Source organism: Falco naumanni, chromosome 5 (assembly GCF_017639655.2).
Source record: "Falco naumanni isolate bFalNau1 chromosome 5, bFalNau1.pat, whole genome shotgun sequence".
NCBI lineage: Eukaryota > Metazoa > Chordata > Aves > Falconiformes > Falconidae > Falco > Falco naumanni.
Window position 1 is genome coordinate 76207216 of NC_054058.1, and position 18475 is coordinate 76225690.

Genomic DNA, 18475 nt, shown 5'->3' on the forward strand with positions numbered 1-18475 from the left:
GCACTGTCTGGCAGAATGCTAGCTGGCATGTGCCAAAACTCAGGTAGCATCTTTGCTAGCAATTTAATGGTTATTAAAGCGTGGCAACATCCAGACCCATGCTGTAGTTTACTGGAACTCATCTAGCCTTAGACACCACCTGATTTTGAGATTTAACTGTGTATCTCGGGGGAAATTAAAGTTGTTACGTTTGTTTCCAAAATCGGTGAAGCTTGGCAGTGTCATTGTGAACAAGCACTACCATGAGATGATGCTGTTATCATCAGTACCTGATAATGTATCGTAATATTCTGTAACATTTTGCAAAATTACTGTCATTAAAATTTATTTAGGAAATTCAATTACAGTGTCTAAAAGGCCTGATCAGATCCAGATTCCCTTGTGAGTGGCACTGTGCAGAAAGAAAAATCCTTGCCCTTTTGCAATTGAATTTGTAATTGAGAAGAAGGTAGAGTAACAGGTTTAATAAACAGCAAAAAAGACCTTCTAAATGTAAAAAGGATAAAAAAATAAGAATATGTAGGGTAGCTCTTAGCACGGTTAGGTTCTTAGGGGCGTCTTGACTTTTAAATGTGAATTAGAAATCATAGAACATTGTGCTGCTTCTGCTGCAGGCAAGATGATCACAAACTGTTTCTTGGTGTCTAAATGCATTGCTGAAAAGTGTCCTCTAACAATCATTTTAGACAGATACTAAAATGGATTGAGTTTGTGACTCTATTTAAGGCAGCATTTCTTATGCATAGTGCCATGGGTTGAATGTAAAAGTTGGCAATTGCTAAGATCTTAACTATACCTTCTATTTTGATTTCTGATATGACCAGATTGCTGTCTGTAGATGTAATGATCCTTATTCTCATGCTGTTTGTTTCTTTGTGGTTTCATTTTTTGTGGCTTTAAGTATTTGGCTCTAGCTGTGTGCTTTTATTCACCACAGAGCAAGTGGGTTACTGTGAGGCAAATAGGCCTTATCTGACAACCCCGATGCTGGGTCTCACCGGGTCTTTAAGATGGTCTGGCTGTGTTCATGGCTCTGAATGTAGCCCTTTGGCCGGGAGTGCCTGTTGTGAGTCCTCTGGAATGTGGGAGGAAAATTCACCCTACTGAGACACCACTTCCTTGTTTGGCATACGGTCAGCCTGCAAAATGAGAGGGCTAATGCACTGGCAGCACTACAAAGTGCTCAGAGAGGGACAAGCAGCAAGCATGTAGGAAGGGAAGGAGGCATGGTATAAGAATATGGAGGAACATACTCTTACAGACCTCGTGGTGGAAATAGGCTGTCTGGGGGTGCATACATCTGCAGAAGGAGTATCTGGACTGCCTGAAGAGGATTCCGATAGGCCTGAATTTTCACCAGCAGTGTCTGAAATAGGTTGCTCTCAGGATGTTTTTGATTTTGGGGGTGCAGCAATACAGTGATGGGTCATGAGAGTGTGACAGGCCAGTTGAATCATTCATTTTACATGCTTTACAGGAGCTGTCTATAAAGCTGCAGAGTGTTAAAACTCTCATCCTTCTCATGTTTGAAGATAACATCTTTGAATTCTTACAGACAGACAATGTTGGAAGTTCGTACATGTTTATTTCCTGCTAAACAGTGACATACCCTTTCAGAGATATTACGATCAGAAGAACCTCTTTGAATTCACTGTCTGTCTCATTTTTGAGTTTAGTGTTGGTGTAATACCTTTGACAACAATGCAGAATAAAACCAGTGATGACCATGGAAGAACTGGGCCCACTGTTTACTTGCAAAGCACGTAGGCAAAGCCACACAGAAATATAAAATCATATATAAACAGGCTTTTTCAGAAATAATGAAACTAAGCAAACTTGGTGTCCTCTTCATTTTTGTTCACTGATCTGTAGTTTCGCCCTCCCTGTGCAATAGTCTGAACCCACCTGCCCTCATGCCCTCCATGACACCTGTTTAGGGAACGGACAGTGTGTGCTGTGGTTAATCCAGTTAGTTGTATGTGCAGGCAGACTGGCCAGCAAGTGTCCACTGCCATCTGGCTCATGCTAAGATAATATGTGCTGCTGTGTTCTACCTACTTTCCCATACTCAGGGAACTAATTTGAGTCTCCTTCCTACATCCAGATACTGGTGTTAAAGAAAATTATGGGAACTTGATTACTTTGGGCTGTATTAGGCTTGCTTTGGGAATATATCGTTACATGATCCGAGGCCTTGATCCCTTGACTGACCAAGGCCTTGATCCCTTGACTGGACCATCATTTAGAACCCATCAAACACAAATTTTCAAATTTTTTTATTTTTAATATTTGCTTCCTGTGAAAACCAGCCTGCAGGGAGAAGTACAGAGATGCATACCCAGGTTTCTTCACAGGGTGAACTGGGATGTAGCTGAGTTGTCCGCATTTACTAAGAAACCAGGGAGTGCTCTAAGATTTTCTAATCCACAGAAAGCCCTTGAAATTTCTTTCCTTCTTTCAAATATCGTTGAAATTGGCTGATTAGTCAGACAGAAAGGCACAGAACGTTGTTTCACAGGAAACCTGGTTAAAATTGAATACCGGTGGTATTGTAACCAAGAACTTCTGCATAATTTTAAATAAGTTAGTTTTTAGATTACAATGAAAAATACATTGTGAAATGGAAAAGAAGAAAAAGTAATGACTTTTAAAAAAATGTAAAGTTACTATAGGGAAATAGTAGTGAATTAGAAAGAAGGTGTATAACAGTTAAGTCAGGGCTTCAGAGCTTCCTTGTGATTGCTTGTAGATACTCAGAATCACTGACCACCCTTTTCCTTGCCTGCACAAACATTGTAGCTTTATTATGCAAGCATCTTAGAAATACAGGGCTAGAAGGGGCTTCAAGAAATCCCATGGTCCAAACCACTACATTCAGTGAGGATCTTTCATAATTGGAGTATTATTGTAACTGTCAGCACCCCATGCAGGCGTGCTATGTGCTACATGAAGCTGCTTTCAGCTGCTGAACTGCTGCTCTGGCATTAATGAAAACTGCTGGGCTCTGAGGCTGACCTCAGTACCCTGCTACTGCCCTCCTGAAATGAGCCTGAAACCTGATCTTCATCCACAGCTCCTGGGAGGGAGAGGGAAAGGAAATCCGCTTTGGTTTTAGCAGCTGGCACTGAATAGAGGAGAGAGTTATAAATAAATGGAAATAAAGAATGAGGGCATGTGACTAAAGCCATAAAGGTCACTTTTTAGTATGCCAGTAGATGAGCAATGCTCCGAGTGGCATTTGACAAAATGTCACTCTGAATGTGTAGACATGATGATGATGTCAAAAGAGGCTCATTTGAATTGGGATTCAGGAGGATCCTCTATTTAAATCCTGTCTGAGCTACTGACAGGCTGCATGACCTTCTACAATATACTGAGCTCCATGGGTCAAATTGGTCCTCGCTGCAACTAAATTGATTACAATGGCGTTATTCTGGGAGTGAACTTGATTTCTCAGACATCAGTCAACACAGCTGGTTCACTGCATAAATGGAAGAAAGCAAGCACAGATATCACTGGAAAACAGATGCATCTGAACGGAGTCTTTTAGTTTTGGCGAAACTAGAACAGAACTGCACAACTCTGACTTAAAAGGCATAAATAATTGTTGATGGTGGTTTATTGACAATGTAAACTGTGAAGGTAACAAAGCTACAAAAGTGACATTGTCTTTTTTAAAGGTAGTGTAATTATTATATATGTTATTTGTAACATGGGAAATAACTGTTGCTTCTTTAAGTATCTGGTGTAGATAGTTCTTTCTTAAAAAAAATAATGATAAATGACTCAAGTATACAGCACAATGCTACACAGTGGTAAGCTTCTTCCATAGAAAATGCTTTTGGAGTCAGGTAACAAAATAATGGTGTTAATTAATAAAAGATAACTGCTATTAAGAGTATTTAAACAGCATACACAGAGGATAAAACCACCTCTAAAATGGAGAAGAAAAAAAAAAATACTTTTATGCATCCTGCTTCCTGGGATGGAAGCTTTTAGAAATCATAACTTTTAAGGATTTCTGGGTAGATAAAGAACAAGTGACTGGCTTCTTTGTAGTAAATGAAGTGAGGGACTGATTCTCTTACTGATGTTTAACTCACTATTTATGTTTAATCATAGAAATGCTGGAAATTTCAAGTGGGATTTCCCCTAATTTCACCAGGACCTTTCCAAAGGTAAGAGTAAGTTTCTTTAGAGTTAAAATGAAGATGTTGGGTCACGAGCATGATTTCAAGCCTAGCTGAAGGACACCATGTCTTGGTGTCTCTGTACCTGTGTCAGTAGGTGTACTGGTTGCAGCTGGGATAAAGTTAATTTTCTTCATAGTAGCTAGTATAAGGCTGTGGTTTGGATTTGTGCTGGAAACAGTGTTGATAATACAGGGATGTTTTTAGTTATTGCCCAGCAGTGTTTGCACAGTCAAGGCCTTTTGTGTTCCTCATACCACCCCACCAGCGAGTGGGCTGGGGGTGGATAAGAGGTGGGGAAGGGACAGAGGAGGGACAGCTGACCCCAACTGACTAAAGGGGATTCCATACTATGTGATGTGATGCTCAGTATATGAAAGCTGGGGGAAGAAAAAGGAAGGGGGGATGTTTGGAATGGTGGTGTTTGTCTTCCCAAGTAACTGTTAGGTGTGACGGAGCCCTGCTTCCCTGGAGATGGCTGAACACCTGCCTGCCCATGGGAAGTGGTGAATGAATTCCTTGCTTTGCTTTGCTTGCAAGCGCAGCTTTTGCTTTACTTTTTAAGCTGTCTCTATCTCAGCCCATGAGTTTTCTCACTTCTTCTACTCTTCCAATTATCTCCGTCATTCCTTGGGCGGGGAATGAGCGAGCAGCTGCATGGAGTGTAGTTGCTGGCTGGGGCTAAACTAGGACACACGGACAACTTTAGGGAGTTTAGAAAAGTCAGTATAAAAAGACCTAGACAAAGCCGTGGTTTACAGAGCAATTGGAAGAGATGTTCTCCAGCACAGATAAAGCTAAACAAAGGAGTCTTCTCTTATCCCTGCTATTCCTGTCTTTTAAACAAAACGAGCAGTTACACATCAAAGGGTTCTTTTATCCCAGCTGCTCACATGATTTAAGTTGAAAAAAGTATTAACAAAACAAAATATAACAACTTTAATAAAAATAATTTTCCAGATTTATGTATGCTGTACTGTTCTACTTAATTCTAGATAAAACAAGACTGAGTTTTAACAAGTAAGGAAAAAAAAATACTTGGCATAATTTAAGAAAATTTGGAGAGGTGACACTGGTACATTTTTTCCTCCTGTTTTATGCCAATTTAGTAATGAGGACAACGGAGTTGCTTCTCTAGACATGATTAAACAAAGAGATGTGAAAGGGTTTTCCAGTTCATCCTCTTGCTTCAGAGCAGAATCCACTCCATCTAATCAGCTCCTGACAGATATTTGTTCAACCTGACCTTGAAAATTTGCAGTCATGCTGATTCTTCAGATTTCTCCACAGTGAGCTATTGCATAAAATTCCTTACAGTTCAAAAGTTTTTTGTAAAATATGGCTTAAATCTTCAACCTGTAATCTAAGGCTATTACTTCTTGCCATACCAGTAGACACGAAGAACAGTTTGTATCTCTGCAATACTTTTTATGTGTTTGAGAACGGATATATCTTCCCTCAATCTTCTCATTGCTAGACTAAACCAATGAATTCTTTCAATCTTACCTCATGGGTCACATTTTCTATACCTCTGAAAATTACATGGCTCTACTGTGGCTTCTTCAATGGTCTTTCTTTAAGGTAGGTACCCAAAAATTGATGTTTGTACTCCAGCTGAGGTCTTATCAGTGCTGATTTGAACAGAACCTTGTTTCATGTGTCTTTTATAGCACTGTTAATACACTCCAGTGTGAAGCCTGCTTATTTTACAACATGACAGCACTGGCTTGTTTAGTTTATGATGCGATACTACCCCTAGATGCTTTTCTGAGGGATGTGCTGCTTACCAGTAACTCCATCATCTTCCTGTGTGCAGCTGATTAGTCTTAAAAATAATACCTTACATCCTGCCATCCTCAAAGGCATCCTGTTTTTTTTCAGGCCATTTCTCTGGTTTGTTACCATTTTTTACTGTGATGTTTACACTGTGACATGATGTAGATATGCACATATACCACTTAGTTCACTGCATTAAGACTGCCTGACAGATTCCCTTTCCTGTCTCTGGAGGAAAGGCCATGCAACCCTCACGAAGGAAGGTGTCATGGGGCAGAACTACCACAATTCATGCATTCCATGACTGCTCCCTGCCCAGTTCCATGTGGCCTTCAGAAGGAGACAAAAGGGCATGAGATGGGAGAATTTTCAAGGAAAATTGAATCTAGCCCCTAGATACGTCCAGAATATTTCATTAGCTAACTGTGAGTGCTTCCTGCAAGACCAGATTAAGAGCCTGTTATAGTCAAGATATGAAGCATCTATTGCTTCTTCTTAATATACAAGGCCTATGTCCCCATTATGGAATGTTGATTTTAACAGGTTTTCTGGTAAAACCACATTACCTGTTACCACCATAGGATTACAGCATAATTTAGATTGAAAGGGACTACTTCAGGAGGTGTCTAGTCCAACTCCCTGCTCAAAGCAGGGTCAGCTATGAGTTCAGATCAGACTTTATCCTGTCTGATTTTGAAAACATGCGAGTGTAGACTTCCCAAGCTCTCTGGGCAACCAGTTCCACAGCTTGATTGCCTCATGGTGAAAATGTTTTCCCTTAAATTCAGTTTGAACCTCTCTTATTTCAACTTATGCCCATTGTCTGTCATCCTCCCACCATATAGCACTTCAAAGAGCCTGGCTGCATCTTCTTGATAATCTCCTCTTTGCTGTTGTATAAATGTTTAGAAATACGGGGTTTTTTTTTCTATTATTTGACAAAAGGAACTAAAAGGCAAATAACTGCCTTTCCTGAATTCCTGAGTTTTGGATTCTCCCCTTTTCCCATTTGTATGCTTGACTATTTTCTTTCTTATTTAACTTACACGTTACTTATTTAGAGAGGGTATGAAGCAGTTACTTCTCACAACTATTAGAGAATGGTAACGGGAATTACATCAGGCTAACACAATTCAGTACATTTAGTTTATCTGAGTTGTCTTTATCTGCTCTTTCCCTTTTCTGTCTGGAAGTCTTATTCCCTTCTCTAACTTAGCAAGGCGTCATACACACAGATTTGCAGAAGTCAAAGCAAGGAGGCAGAAAGAGAAACATTAGGAAGCATTTCTTTACTGAGAGGGTGGTCAAATACTGGAACAGGCTTCCTAGAGAGGCAGTTGATGCCCCAAGCCTGTCAGTGTTTAAGAGGCATTTGGACAATACCCTTAATAACATGCTTTTAACTTTTGGTCAGCCCTAAACTGGCCAGGCAGTTGGAGTAGATGATCGCTGTAAGTCCCTTTCAACTGAAGTATTCCGTTCCATTCCACGTTCTGCTTGTGAGTGTCAGCCACCATTTCATGAAAGTCTAGTTATCTGTTTAAAGGCAGGTACTTCGAATTAAATTGGAGCATCTCATTGACTGTGATGAACTTTGATTCAGGCCTTTAGAGTCTTTGCCTGCAAAGACTGAATAGCAAATCTTAACTATGCACATAGTTCCTGATGCTTTATTGCAAACTGTGTGGATGGGTCTTCTTTATTCAAATGTATGTGATTTGGGGTAGGTTTTAAATAGGCAGAAAAAGTCAATGCATACATTTCTCAGAAATGTACAAGGACCTTACATAAGTGAAATAAAAAGTGCATGTAAATGCCAATATTCTTTCTTTTATTTATCTAGAGGCTGCTGAAAATTTTGAAAATAATAAAAAATAATAGTTTCAAAAACCTCTGGGGAGTTTAGAGTTCCTCAGTGAATCCCTTGTGATAAACTTATATGTATAATTATACTAAAAATTACTCCTAGTGCTTAACCTGTAATTCAAAAAGAAAAGATTGAGACAGAAGTAATTTCACTGGTAGAAAGCCAAGAAAATAGAGGTTATCACAGAAAAAAAAAAAAAAAAAAAAAAGAAGAAAAGTGGGAAAGTTAAAAGAAAAGCTGTGAGATTTGTGTACTGTGCAGCTGGCAGTAAGTTCTAAAGCATTCTGGATTTATTTTTTATACCCGATTTGGGAAAACTGTTTCAGAGTAAAATAAATACATTACATAATACAAAAAGTAGATCTGCCAGCATTAATAGACTAGCAGGATGACTGATAGCCATAGTCAGAAACACATGACATTATGGCTAATGCTTAATGTAGTTCAACCCCTATGCAATACCATCAATGCAATAACTGCAACCAGCTACAGAGTAACTGCCCATCCCCTAACTCTGTTGATTCCACTTAGTAGTAGGAATAGGACTTGGATTCCTATTCCAAACCTTCTTACATTTGATATACTGCAGATCATCTGCTGTAAAGACCATGTCGTGTTTGAAATGCCTCTTAGGCAGATCTCTTAAGCCTCTCATATTAACGCAGTTCTTCCTTATATACTTAGTTAAATGGGATTTTCAAATTAAAAAAATATATATTCCAGATGTACACAGGTACTTTCATGTCCCCAGTCAGTATCTGAAGTTCCAAAGGCAAATGTAGAAGCAATTGTGTTTAAGGCATACTGTTTCTTCATGCATGTATGTCAATTTGAATGTCTTCTGGACATTTCAAACCTACTGCTTGTCTGCAGGCCAACTCATTAGCATGCATGCACTGAAATTCCTATGCATTGCAAACCTGTTTATTTTCCGAGTATATGTGGCTTGGGTTGCATGGCCTTTGTGAAGGAGAAGCATCACAGTGCACATCAAGTACAGAGAAAACCTGTGCCTGCACAATGTCTGGGATTAGTAGATGTTTGGCAGCCTGCTTGGAGTTACTGTTCTACACTAGCTGCCAAACATCTGGAAGTTAGTAGAAAAATGTAGAAAATTGGTAGGGAAGAAAATGACCAACAAAAGCAGCTGTCTCCCACAAAAAAAATGGTAGGTCTGGCACTATGGGGTTTAACAGGATTTGAGCAAGGCATCAATCTGGGACATAGCACAGAGTGGGTTTGAGAAGCTCCAGAAACTGTTTCCTTCAGAGGACTATAAAAAAAAGACCAGTGAGTCTGAAATCAGTCTGAAAAAGATCTTTAGTGCATGAACCACTAAACTCAGTGCGGATTGTTAAATTGAAATTTAAAAGGTTAAATAACAACTTCAGCAAGTTAGCTGCTTATGTGAGCAGAAATACTCAACCAGTGTTATCCATATTCCCAGACTCCTTCTGCTGGCTTCTCAGGTTCTAAGATCCCCAACTTTCTCTTTGCCAGCCATCTGTCAACACTCCTAGTTTTTTGCTTGATAACTTCTACAATGTGGTTATTCGTTGCACAAAAATCAGCACAAAATACATTTGCTGTGTCTTGAGCCCTGAATATGTGCAAGCATCAAAAAATAAACTTACTGTAATATAAAGATAATTAACACAAGGAATACTCAAGTAATTGCTTTATTTGTATTTAATTGATGACAGGAACTCGGTATTCAGGTTTAAGTAAAGATGTTGCAGAATTTCCAGCCCGTTGCATTAAAATGCTGGAGGCCCTTGCGGAATATAAATTCAACTTGTTATGCCCTTGAGTAAATGCATTTATAATCTGTATAATACCTTCCAATAATTTAATAAAATATATGGATCTGATCTTTAGATAAGAGAAGCCTGGGATGAGCTACTAGCCTGAAGCTCAGGATAAGATTTGTTTTGCCTGAAGGTAGCTGCCTAGAAGTTGGATATCTTTAGTATGTGGAACTAGTCATTCATTCCTCTACATTGGCTGAAAGAAGTACCATGAGACATTTCTTAGTAATCATCCTAAGAGGGGTGTCCAGAGTACAACGGATAACCCACATTTTGGAGATGCCTGTTTCCTTCCACTGGCTATTGAGAAGGCATAGAGAACTGGTTTTATACAGCTGAAGTTAGGTGTGATGAGCGATACCACCTTAGTACTTGAGCACAAGGCAGGCCTACAGCACACAGAGATGAGTCAGGACTTGAAATTGGCCAGCCTGCAATAGCATCACGGACCTTGAAGAGTCTATAAACATCATGGCAGTCAGTCCAGGCTATAAAAGCAGCTAAGAAACTGGACAGAGCTTTGGATAAAGCCAAATGCTTATTGCATGTTGCTTCCACAGTTAAAGTGCAACAGGAAACCATGGTAGCTAAACAAAAACTGCCCTGGATCAATTACTATTTTGGGTAAGTCTATACCCACACTTTATTAATATCTGTATAAAACTACATGGTCTGTAGTTTGTATTTGCTAATGCTTACTTAAGCATTACTGAGATTATAGGGATTAGAGATTGAGAAAATCGGGTTTAAGAGAGGAGATAAGAGAGAAAACTCAGTTATCTGGATATTAGAATAGCATGTAACTGTACATTTACTATATTATAAGCTGTGACGAGTACCATTAACAGCATTTTTATGTGGCAGAAAAGCTAATCTTATTCCATAGATTGCCAAGAAAAGCTGCTCACAGCATTGTAACCTGAATGATGTCTGAACAGAGGAAGAATGAATCACAGAATGGTGGCTGTCTTAGGGCTGCCTGATCAGTAATTGCATTAATTTCAGTTTTCATTAACTGTGTTAATTTTTATCTAATTGTACTAGAGACATGGGTCACCTTTTAAATATTTTCTAGAGAAAATATTTGCTAAAGTGACCTTTTCTTAAAATCAGCAAAAGGTTGAAATAAATGTTGGAGTTTTGGGAACTCACCCACCATTAAATCAGAATAATGATATAAAAGAATGCACCTGTATGTGATTATAGTCAAATCAACAGAAATTACAGTTGTATAGAATGACAACAAAAGCAATAAAAAAGGACTAATTTGTAAGATCCTTGTTCTGTAGTGAGCCTGTTAAAAGGCAAGGAGAAACCTATCTGTTTTGCTAAATCAAATGAACTTACCCACAGGAATTTCCTATTGAGTTACTGCATCAGGCTGAATCTTTTATTTGGCATCTTCTTCTTGAAAAAGTGTTGTTATGAACTATCCAAACTCCTTCCATTTATCTTTCTGATAAAAGCCTTCAGAAGTCAGGCGGTAAATTGTTTGGTACTTAGCAACAGGTCCTTTCTTATTTCAGAGCATAAATATCTATGAGAAAAAGAACTGCATGCAGATGGAATACTATAATATTCCCTGAAAAAAGTTTTTTATCAGAAGCTTCAAAAGAGTGCTCTGTTAATGAGCAACTGAAATGTTATAAATTCAGCCAACAGCCTTTATGTTTAATTTAGACTGTCTTCCTTACAGCTTAGGAGGACAAAAGACCAGTGTCAGTGGCCTGTAGGCCTTTGCAGTCGCTGCCCAGTGATTAACCATGAGGGAAAAAAAGCTATTTGCAATTTAATTAGCTGGAGGATAACCTATAGTTATACTGATAAAAATAATCATCTAGGTGCTAGTGAGCAGCTGGCATGAAAATTGGACGACATAGTGTCCGTGAAGTTTGATTTGTATTCTCAAAACAGCTTTATTCACAAAAAAACACTCCTCTGCAAAAAAAGTGTCATTTCTTGAGCTCATGTTTTTAGTTTCATTTGAATTCTGCTTGCTTGGCTAAGCTAAAGCCAATTCCTGGCAGCAGGATTTCAGCATATTCATTAAGTGCAATACTGTATCATTGCTTTAAAAACATAGTGGATTGTAAATAAACAGTGAACACGATGACTACAAAAAGCCAACACAGCACTAAACAGCAGTTTAGCTGAAGGCAATTTCAGTTGTTAATGCTTTTACTGTGTGCTGGCTTCAGCAGTTTTGAAGGTCTTTTTTCTGAGTGGTGCTATTCTGATGGCCTCTTGTCTGGGGTTGAATCAACCTGTAATTCAGGATAGCTCTTCCCAACTACTTCTATAGTAACCTGATTGTGATACTGTGTCTTGCTGATAGGAACTTTATGTCAGAAGGAACATTTTCTCTATACAATTGAAAGAAAAACCTTTCAATGTGATCATGCTTTCTTTGCTCATAACAAAATTGTCATCCTAGCTTAGAGCTACAGCAGTGCTGATTTCTAAGTATTGTGTTTGTCTCTTGTGAGGACACATGGTTACATATGCATCGGGTATGTATATGCAGATTTCTGATATGTATTACTTTCACTGCTACTACATGGAATTGTTTTAGAAAGTATTTGTAAAGTATAAAGTATTTCTCTAGAAGCAGCCAGCTAGATCATGAGTGCTGGAACCAGCTGAATCTTTTTTCATATTGGGTATTGCAGAGTCTCTCCCTCTGTGTGTGTGAGCTGATACAGCAGCCTTCTCCTCAACTGGCAGCTCCTGGCTGCTCATTTTCATGAGATGTAGGAATGGCCTTATCTTCGAGATCTCTGTCATTCAGTTGATATTATACAGTAATAAGCACGGAAACTGCATTTCCTCAGAAAACCAGTTGGAACTGTGTCATTCAGAGTGTGTATTACTATTGGTTTTGGTGGAGTTCCCAGTGAGTTTGAAAGGTAAAGCTTGCTTAAAAACCAAAAGTGCCATTTGGTCCTTTTGCAGAAACCTGTTTATGAGGGATGCTAATGTAAAATAGCTTCTTAGTGTAAAATACAAAGCTCTTCATACTTAGGGTGAAATCTGGAGCCTGGATTTGAAGGAACCAGATTATCATCCTAAGAACCTCACCTATATCATCTACCCATTTCATAAGACTTTGTGGCATCCTGAACTTGGCAGGCAGCTATTTATTTACAATACTGATGACTGCAGGATAAATGACAAAGACATCATTTAGATAGAACTCCCTTCTGGGAGTGGCCCTTCCACTTTGTTGTTGCTTGAGACTGGACACGTAAGAACTATGAAGAAATGTCTCATTTTCTCCATCTAGAAGCTGCAGGTAATACTGTTTACCTAAACCCCAGGGATATTGTGAGCATTCATTGTTATAATAGTCCATTTCTAAATAATCTCCTTGTAAAAAGAAGTTGTTAAAACCATTTTAAAAGCAATGTTTTGTAGGAATTTAGTGATGAATATTTATATATTCAGCTCCTACTGCTAGAACACCAGTATTTGTTTTGTTTTATTGCTTTTTTAGCTGGATAATAATATTTCTTGATTTAAAGTTTCATCTCTCTAATGACCATTTCTGGATGCTAAATTTTAGATTGCATTTACATATGAGACACTGCTATTTTGTTAAGTAGGAGACATATTATACGGATAATCAGTTTATCTTAAGCTGTAATTCTATGTCTAGCAAGGATTCAAATTTCTAGGATGGAGGATGGCTAATGGCTTAGTGAAGTCTGGTAAAACATCTTTGAGATAAATCCCAGCATAATGAGATCAGTTAGATCTAACTGTAAAATGGAAGAGAAGCTTAATTTTAATTTTCAAATGCAGTTTGGTGCTTTGCTTTTTATTTTACAACTTTACAGAGATATATCTGAAATTTAAAAAAATGCCAGAACTGGATGGATCTTCTGAATATGCATAAACTAAAAGTGAGAAACTAAACTTTAAAAAAAGAAAAGGAGAACTAGCTAGTTTCATGTGAGGTTAGATTTTCTATTCCACAGAAACTAATTTGCCTCCCATGTAAATTCTCTGATGAAAGGATGTGACTACTTTGCAGCTATAAGATCCTCTTACATAGGTTATGTGGGTAGTAAAATAGTACAGGCAGCAAAATAGCAGTAACAATAATAATTTCAGTCACAGAGATCTACAGTTATATAAGCGATCAAGGGGTCATTGTCAAATTAGGTAGCATCTGGCTTTTTGGCATTTAGGGTTGTATTTTAACTAATGTGTACATCGTGCTTTTGTGTTTTACTATTTTCATGCAATTACAGTCCTTGTGACAGAAACTGGACAAGACCAGCTGCAGCATTAAAGCTGCTGTTTAAGCACACAGCATATGAAGTGGCAGTGCAAACTTTTTAGGGCAGTCAGTACAATTCCATTCTGAACTGCCAAGGGAGTAAGAACTTGCCTGCACACACAAAACATTGCAGAAAAGCTATGTATTTAAAATACGTTGGCTTTTTCTGAAATTGCTCTACGTTTTGGAGTCTGAGAAGGTAAATCAGGGTGAATAGCCTTCCTAAGCTTTAGCATCTGAGATTGCTCAGGAGCTTCTAACCATCCTTTGTGAGTCACAGTAGTTTTGTCACCTAAAATCTGCATGTGACTGATAACATTTGGGGAAGAAGGGAGTACCACTTCTAACTGCTCTTGTGAGTCAGCTCTGTGTAACAGGACCTTAGCAGTTGTAGGAGACAGCTCATACTGAGCAGAAGCGTCCTGGGTTCCCACCATTTTTGAGATCCAGCATGGAAGTAGAGCCCTGGGCAAGAGATGGAGCGACCAAGGGCACTCATCAACTCAGCACTGAGCTCCTTCTTCAGAAACTGGCTTTATTTATCAAAAAGGAAAGCACAAGGGCACAGAAGTAAGGTGCTGAAGGGCCTGGGGAAAAGCTGATACTACATCTGGGGCCCAAGATCACCTTTTCTTCCAATCATCTGCTGAGGGCCCAGCTTTCCCTCTCTTATTGGAGCAGAGCAAGACAGCAGTAGGGAAGGTCTGTAGCATCTGTACTGAGGCAGAGGGTATCAGAAGTACTGTGCTAGTCTGCAGCAGAGGGGTGTTCCTGAGTTAGAAAAACATTACCAAACGACAGTGCCTTCCCCCCCAGCATTGGTAATACAGATTATTATTTTTTTTAAGTAGTATTTTGTTTCTTGGTATTGTGTCACACTTAACACACTGTGGGACTTGGACAAATAATAGAATTTCACCTCTGTTTTTCCTTCATTTTTGAGATAATGCTTGATGAACCAAATGAAAAGCTCCTAACACCAGGAAAAATGTAAAAAATTAAAACAGGAAATAAAAACTGAGCGCACTGCTTTCTGGCTGTCTATAGCTATTTATCTACAGCCATACACCCCAAACATGCTCAGAAGTGACCTTTGGCACTGAAACAAACCTGCCTTTACTGGTACCTGACCAGAACTTTTCCCAGCCCAAATTTGGTTCTTGTCAAGCACCATTCCCCTGAGCTTGGCCAGCCCTGGCAGCTGGGAGGGGCTGTTCCTGGCACCAGTCTTGGCACAGGCAGTTCCCATCCAGCTGGCCTTGGCACAGCCCTGGATTTACTGGTGTAGATGAAGCCTTCCTATCCCAAACAGACCAGTCTCATAGATACATTAACTCCACGTCGTAAAACAAGAGTTTAGATTATCTTGTTTCACCGGGGATTTCCCGGGTTAGGGTGGGTCTGTCCCACAGGAAATGCAGCACCCTCAACCAGCTGTGCTGGAATGGCCCATGTTCCGCAGCCGAAGGAGCCTCGGCAGGCCATCAGCTCCACCCGTGGCAGCTCACACGCTAGCTGAAGGAACGCAGGCCTTTGTGGTCACTGAAACTAGCAATAACGTTTTTTGAGAGGAAAACTGGCTTTCCTGAATTGCAGTGTTCTGTGGAGCCACGTTAGGAGAGGAGGGTGATTAAAATCTTGGCCCATTACACACAGTTTATAATTAGCCAGCTCGGGAGTAGTTTGGGAGCATCCCACTGAAAAAATGAATTACAGGGGGAAGTGGCACCTTTGTGAGGAATGCAAACTCCCCATAGGTTGGATCGAGCACTGGGCCTCGCTCCCGTGGCCGGGCCTGCACTGCGGGGGCTCGGGGGAGGCCCTGGCGCTGATCCTCCCTCATGAAGGTGCCGGCCCCCTCCCGGGGTCTCAGGCAGCGCCAGAAGGAGCTCTGAGCTCTGCCGAGCGGGGGGGGGGGGGGGGCTAGGGAAAGGGCGGCTGAAGGCGAGGAGCCAGCGCTAGCCGCGGGCGGGTGGTGACGCCAAGGCTGCGACGGGCCCCGAAGCCACCGGGAGCCCCCGAGCCACGACAGAGCCGAGACGAAGGCCCTGCCCGAGGGAGGGCTAGCGGCGGCGGGGGGGCGGAGCCGCCCTTGCGCCTGCGCAGCACCCGCAGGAAGTGCGTCCCGCCCCGCCCACCAAGATGGCTGCGTCTGCCGCTCGCTTAGCGGCTCGGCGGCTTTTCTTGCCTTGGTCTACTCGCCTTGTGCGAGCGTCCGGCTCGAGGGAGCGGGTAGGCGGCGGAGCGGGGAGCGGGAGGGAGCTGCGGAGAGCCCAAGCGCCCCAGTGGCTCCTTACGGTGGTGCTCGGGCTGCCGCGATGGGGGCGGGGGGACTGGCGGCCGGGAGGCGCGGTGCACACTGGGACTTGTAGTCGCGGCGGCGGGAAGGCAGTGGCGCTGGGTGGGCGCCCTGCCGCGGTGCATGGCGGGAATCGTAGTCTCCGCCCGGCTGTGGTGAAGGTGGCGGCCGCCCGCCCTTTGGCGGGACACGGTTCTCCGGTGGACGAGCCCGGTGTGCTGCCTGCTCCCTGGAGCCGTTGCTACCCCATATCGAACCCCGCGGTGCCGAGGTGTCGGGGCTGGCTCGGCACTGGGAGTCGGAGCGGTGCTGTGCTGGGGCGTCGGTGAGATACCTTGGAAAGGGGCGGCAGCAGCCGCCACCCGGCGCAGGGTCTGCCGTGCTCACCCCAGGGGGAGCCCGGAGGAAGTTTCAGTTCTCCTTCTCTCCCATGTTTAGGTGGAGGCTGCCCGGGGGCCCTGATCCCGGAGCTCTCCCCTTCTGCCATTTTCCTCATTCTCTCAGTTTGAGACCTAAGCTTTTCCTTCTGAAAACAGGAGAGGGGGATTTTGTTTTCAAGCACAGGTTTCTCCTTCTGTAATGCAGACTAGTAGTGAAAATAATCACTTGCAGCAGCCCAGGCGAGCCATGTGTCTGGCAGAAGAGCAGGCTGGCAGCAGCCTGGGCTGAACAAACAGGAGCGCAGCCAGCAGATCAAAGAAAGTGATTAGTTTGTTCTTCTCAGGGGGTTAGTATATGGCAGCTGGTTTGGGGCTCCTCACTGTAAGGAGGACAATTAGTGAACTGGAGTGTGTTCGGCAGAGAAAGTTGAGCGTGTGCCTTGTGAGGAGAGGCTGGGGGGCTGGGGCTTGTTCAGCCTAGAGAAGACACAGGTTTGGTTGGATCTAACAGTAGCCTGCCAGTACCTGTGAGAAGGTTGTCAGGAGGACAAACCTGGGCTTTTCACAGTGGGGCATGGTGGCAGGATGAGAGGCAATGGGTGTAAGTTGAAATGAGAGTGAAAACTGGATATATGGCAGTCAAATCCACCGGCAGTCAAGCAGTGGAGCAGGCTGCCCAGGAGACTGTGCGGTTTCTCACCACCCTGGGAGATTTTCAATACCCAGCTGCAAGAAGCCCCAAGCAAACTGGTCTGACTCTGTAGCTGATCCTACTTGGAGGAGGAGGTTGGACTAGAGACCTCCTGAGGTCTGTTCAAGAATGAATTGTGCTATGATCCTAAAATACATGAGGAGGAGAGTGGGTGAGAGCTGGATTTTGTACTTTCATGTTTAGGGCAGTCACATGTTGAGAGAAATCTTTGTTTATTTGATAAATTTAAAATAATAATTTTTGAAATAGCTTATTGCTTGAAGTACACATTTGGGATACATATCTAAATTTCTTGATGTTGGAAAAAGTGTAATAAACATTTTTAACTTCCACCTTCCCTTCTTTTCTACCCCCTTCTGATTTTATGTGCTTTAACTGCTAGATGATTGTGTAAAAGGTGGCAATTTCAATATCTGTCCCTGTTCTGAACAGCAGGTGGCTGTGATTTGCAGTCCTGGGCATAGGCCCTTGAAGTATTCTCACTTCGCTTTAGGAAGTGGGTACCCAAAAGAATTCCAGACGCTAAAGAATATATCCAAGTCCTGCTGACTCTTGCTGGCAGAATGGGGAAACGAGTGTGGCTCTTAGGGTGGCTGGCTGATGATAGCACCATGCTTTTCTGTCAGATCATTTGATTGGAGGGAGGCAGATGCAGTCTGCTTAATTTTAATTATCTTCATGTTTTGCTTCTGAGTCTGGTTAGTATGATGTGAAGTACTGGCAAATAAATAGGTGCTGAATTTTTTCTTTTTAAGTGCATACTTAAAAAAAGATCCACAAACTTAGTGTTTAAGCTCAAGAATACATATTTCAGAAGAGCATCCTGGGATGTAATTTAACAGCCTGAGTGTGACTGGTGATTTTCCCTTACAGTGTGTGCATGTTGGAACATGCAGGCTCAGAGCTTCCAAAGCAGCAACAGAAGTAGTCTTAAATGTTCCTGAAACTAGGGTGAGTCCTTTGGAAAATGGCTTACAAGTAGCCTCTGAAGACTCTGGACTCTCAACATGCACGGTATGTAACTTGTAAAGGGCAGATTTTTTCATAACCGTTCATGTGTGTTCATTTCCTTGTGGAACTAAATTGCATTCTTCCAATGTTTATTAACAATGGTTCTTAAAACTTAAGCTAGGAAATAGAAGTCTTAAGGCTTTTGTAAAT

General features: G+C 41.5%; 1 protein-coding gene across 3 annotated transcripts in view; it reads left to right on the forward strand.

The window, feature by feature from the left end:
- The window catches only part of PMPCB (peptidase, mitochondrial processing subunit beta), a 25107-nt gene continuing 6632 nt past the window's right edge, over positions 1-18475 (forward strand). Inside the window, exons 1-3 of one of the 3 annotated variants that reach the window (XM_040596540.1) lie at positions 1-43; positions 4123-4178; positions 18188-18328. In XM_040596540.1, coding sequence (XP_040452474.1) covers positions 16-43; positions 4123-4178; positions 18188-18328 — 225 coding nt within the window. In that variant the 5' untranslated portion in view covers positions 1-15. Of the gene's footprint in view, positions 44-4122; positions 4179-16042; positions 16156-18187; positions 18329-18475 lie in introns of those variants that run through there. The other 2 variants (XM_040596538.1, XM_040596539.1) reach the window with 2 other exon arrangements.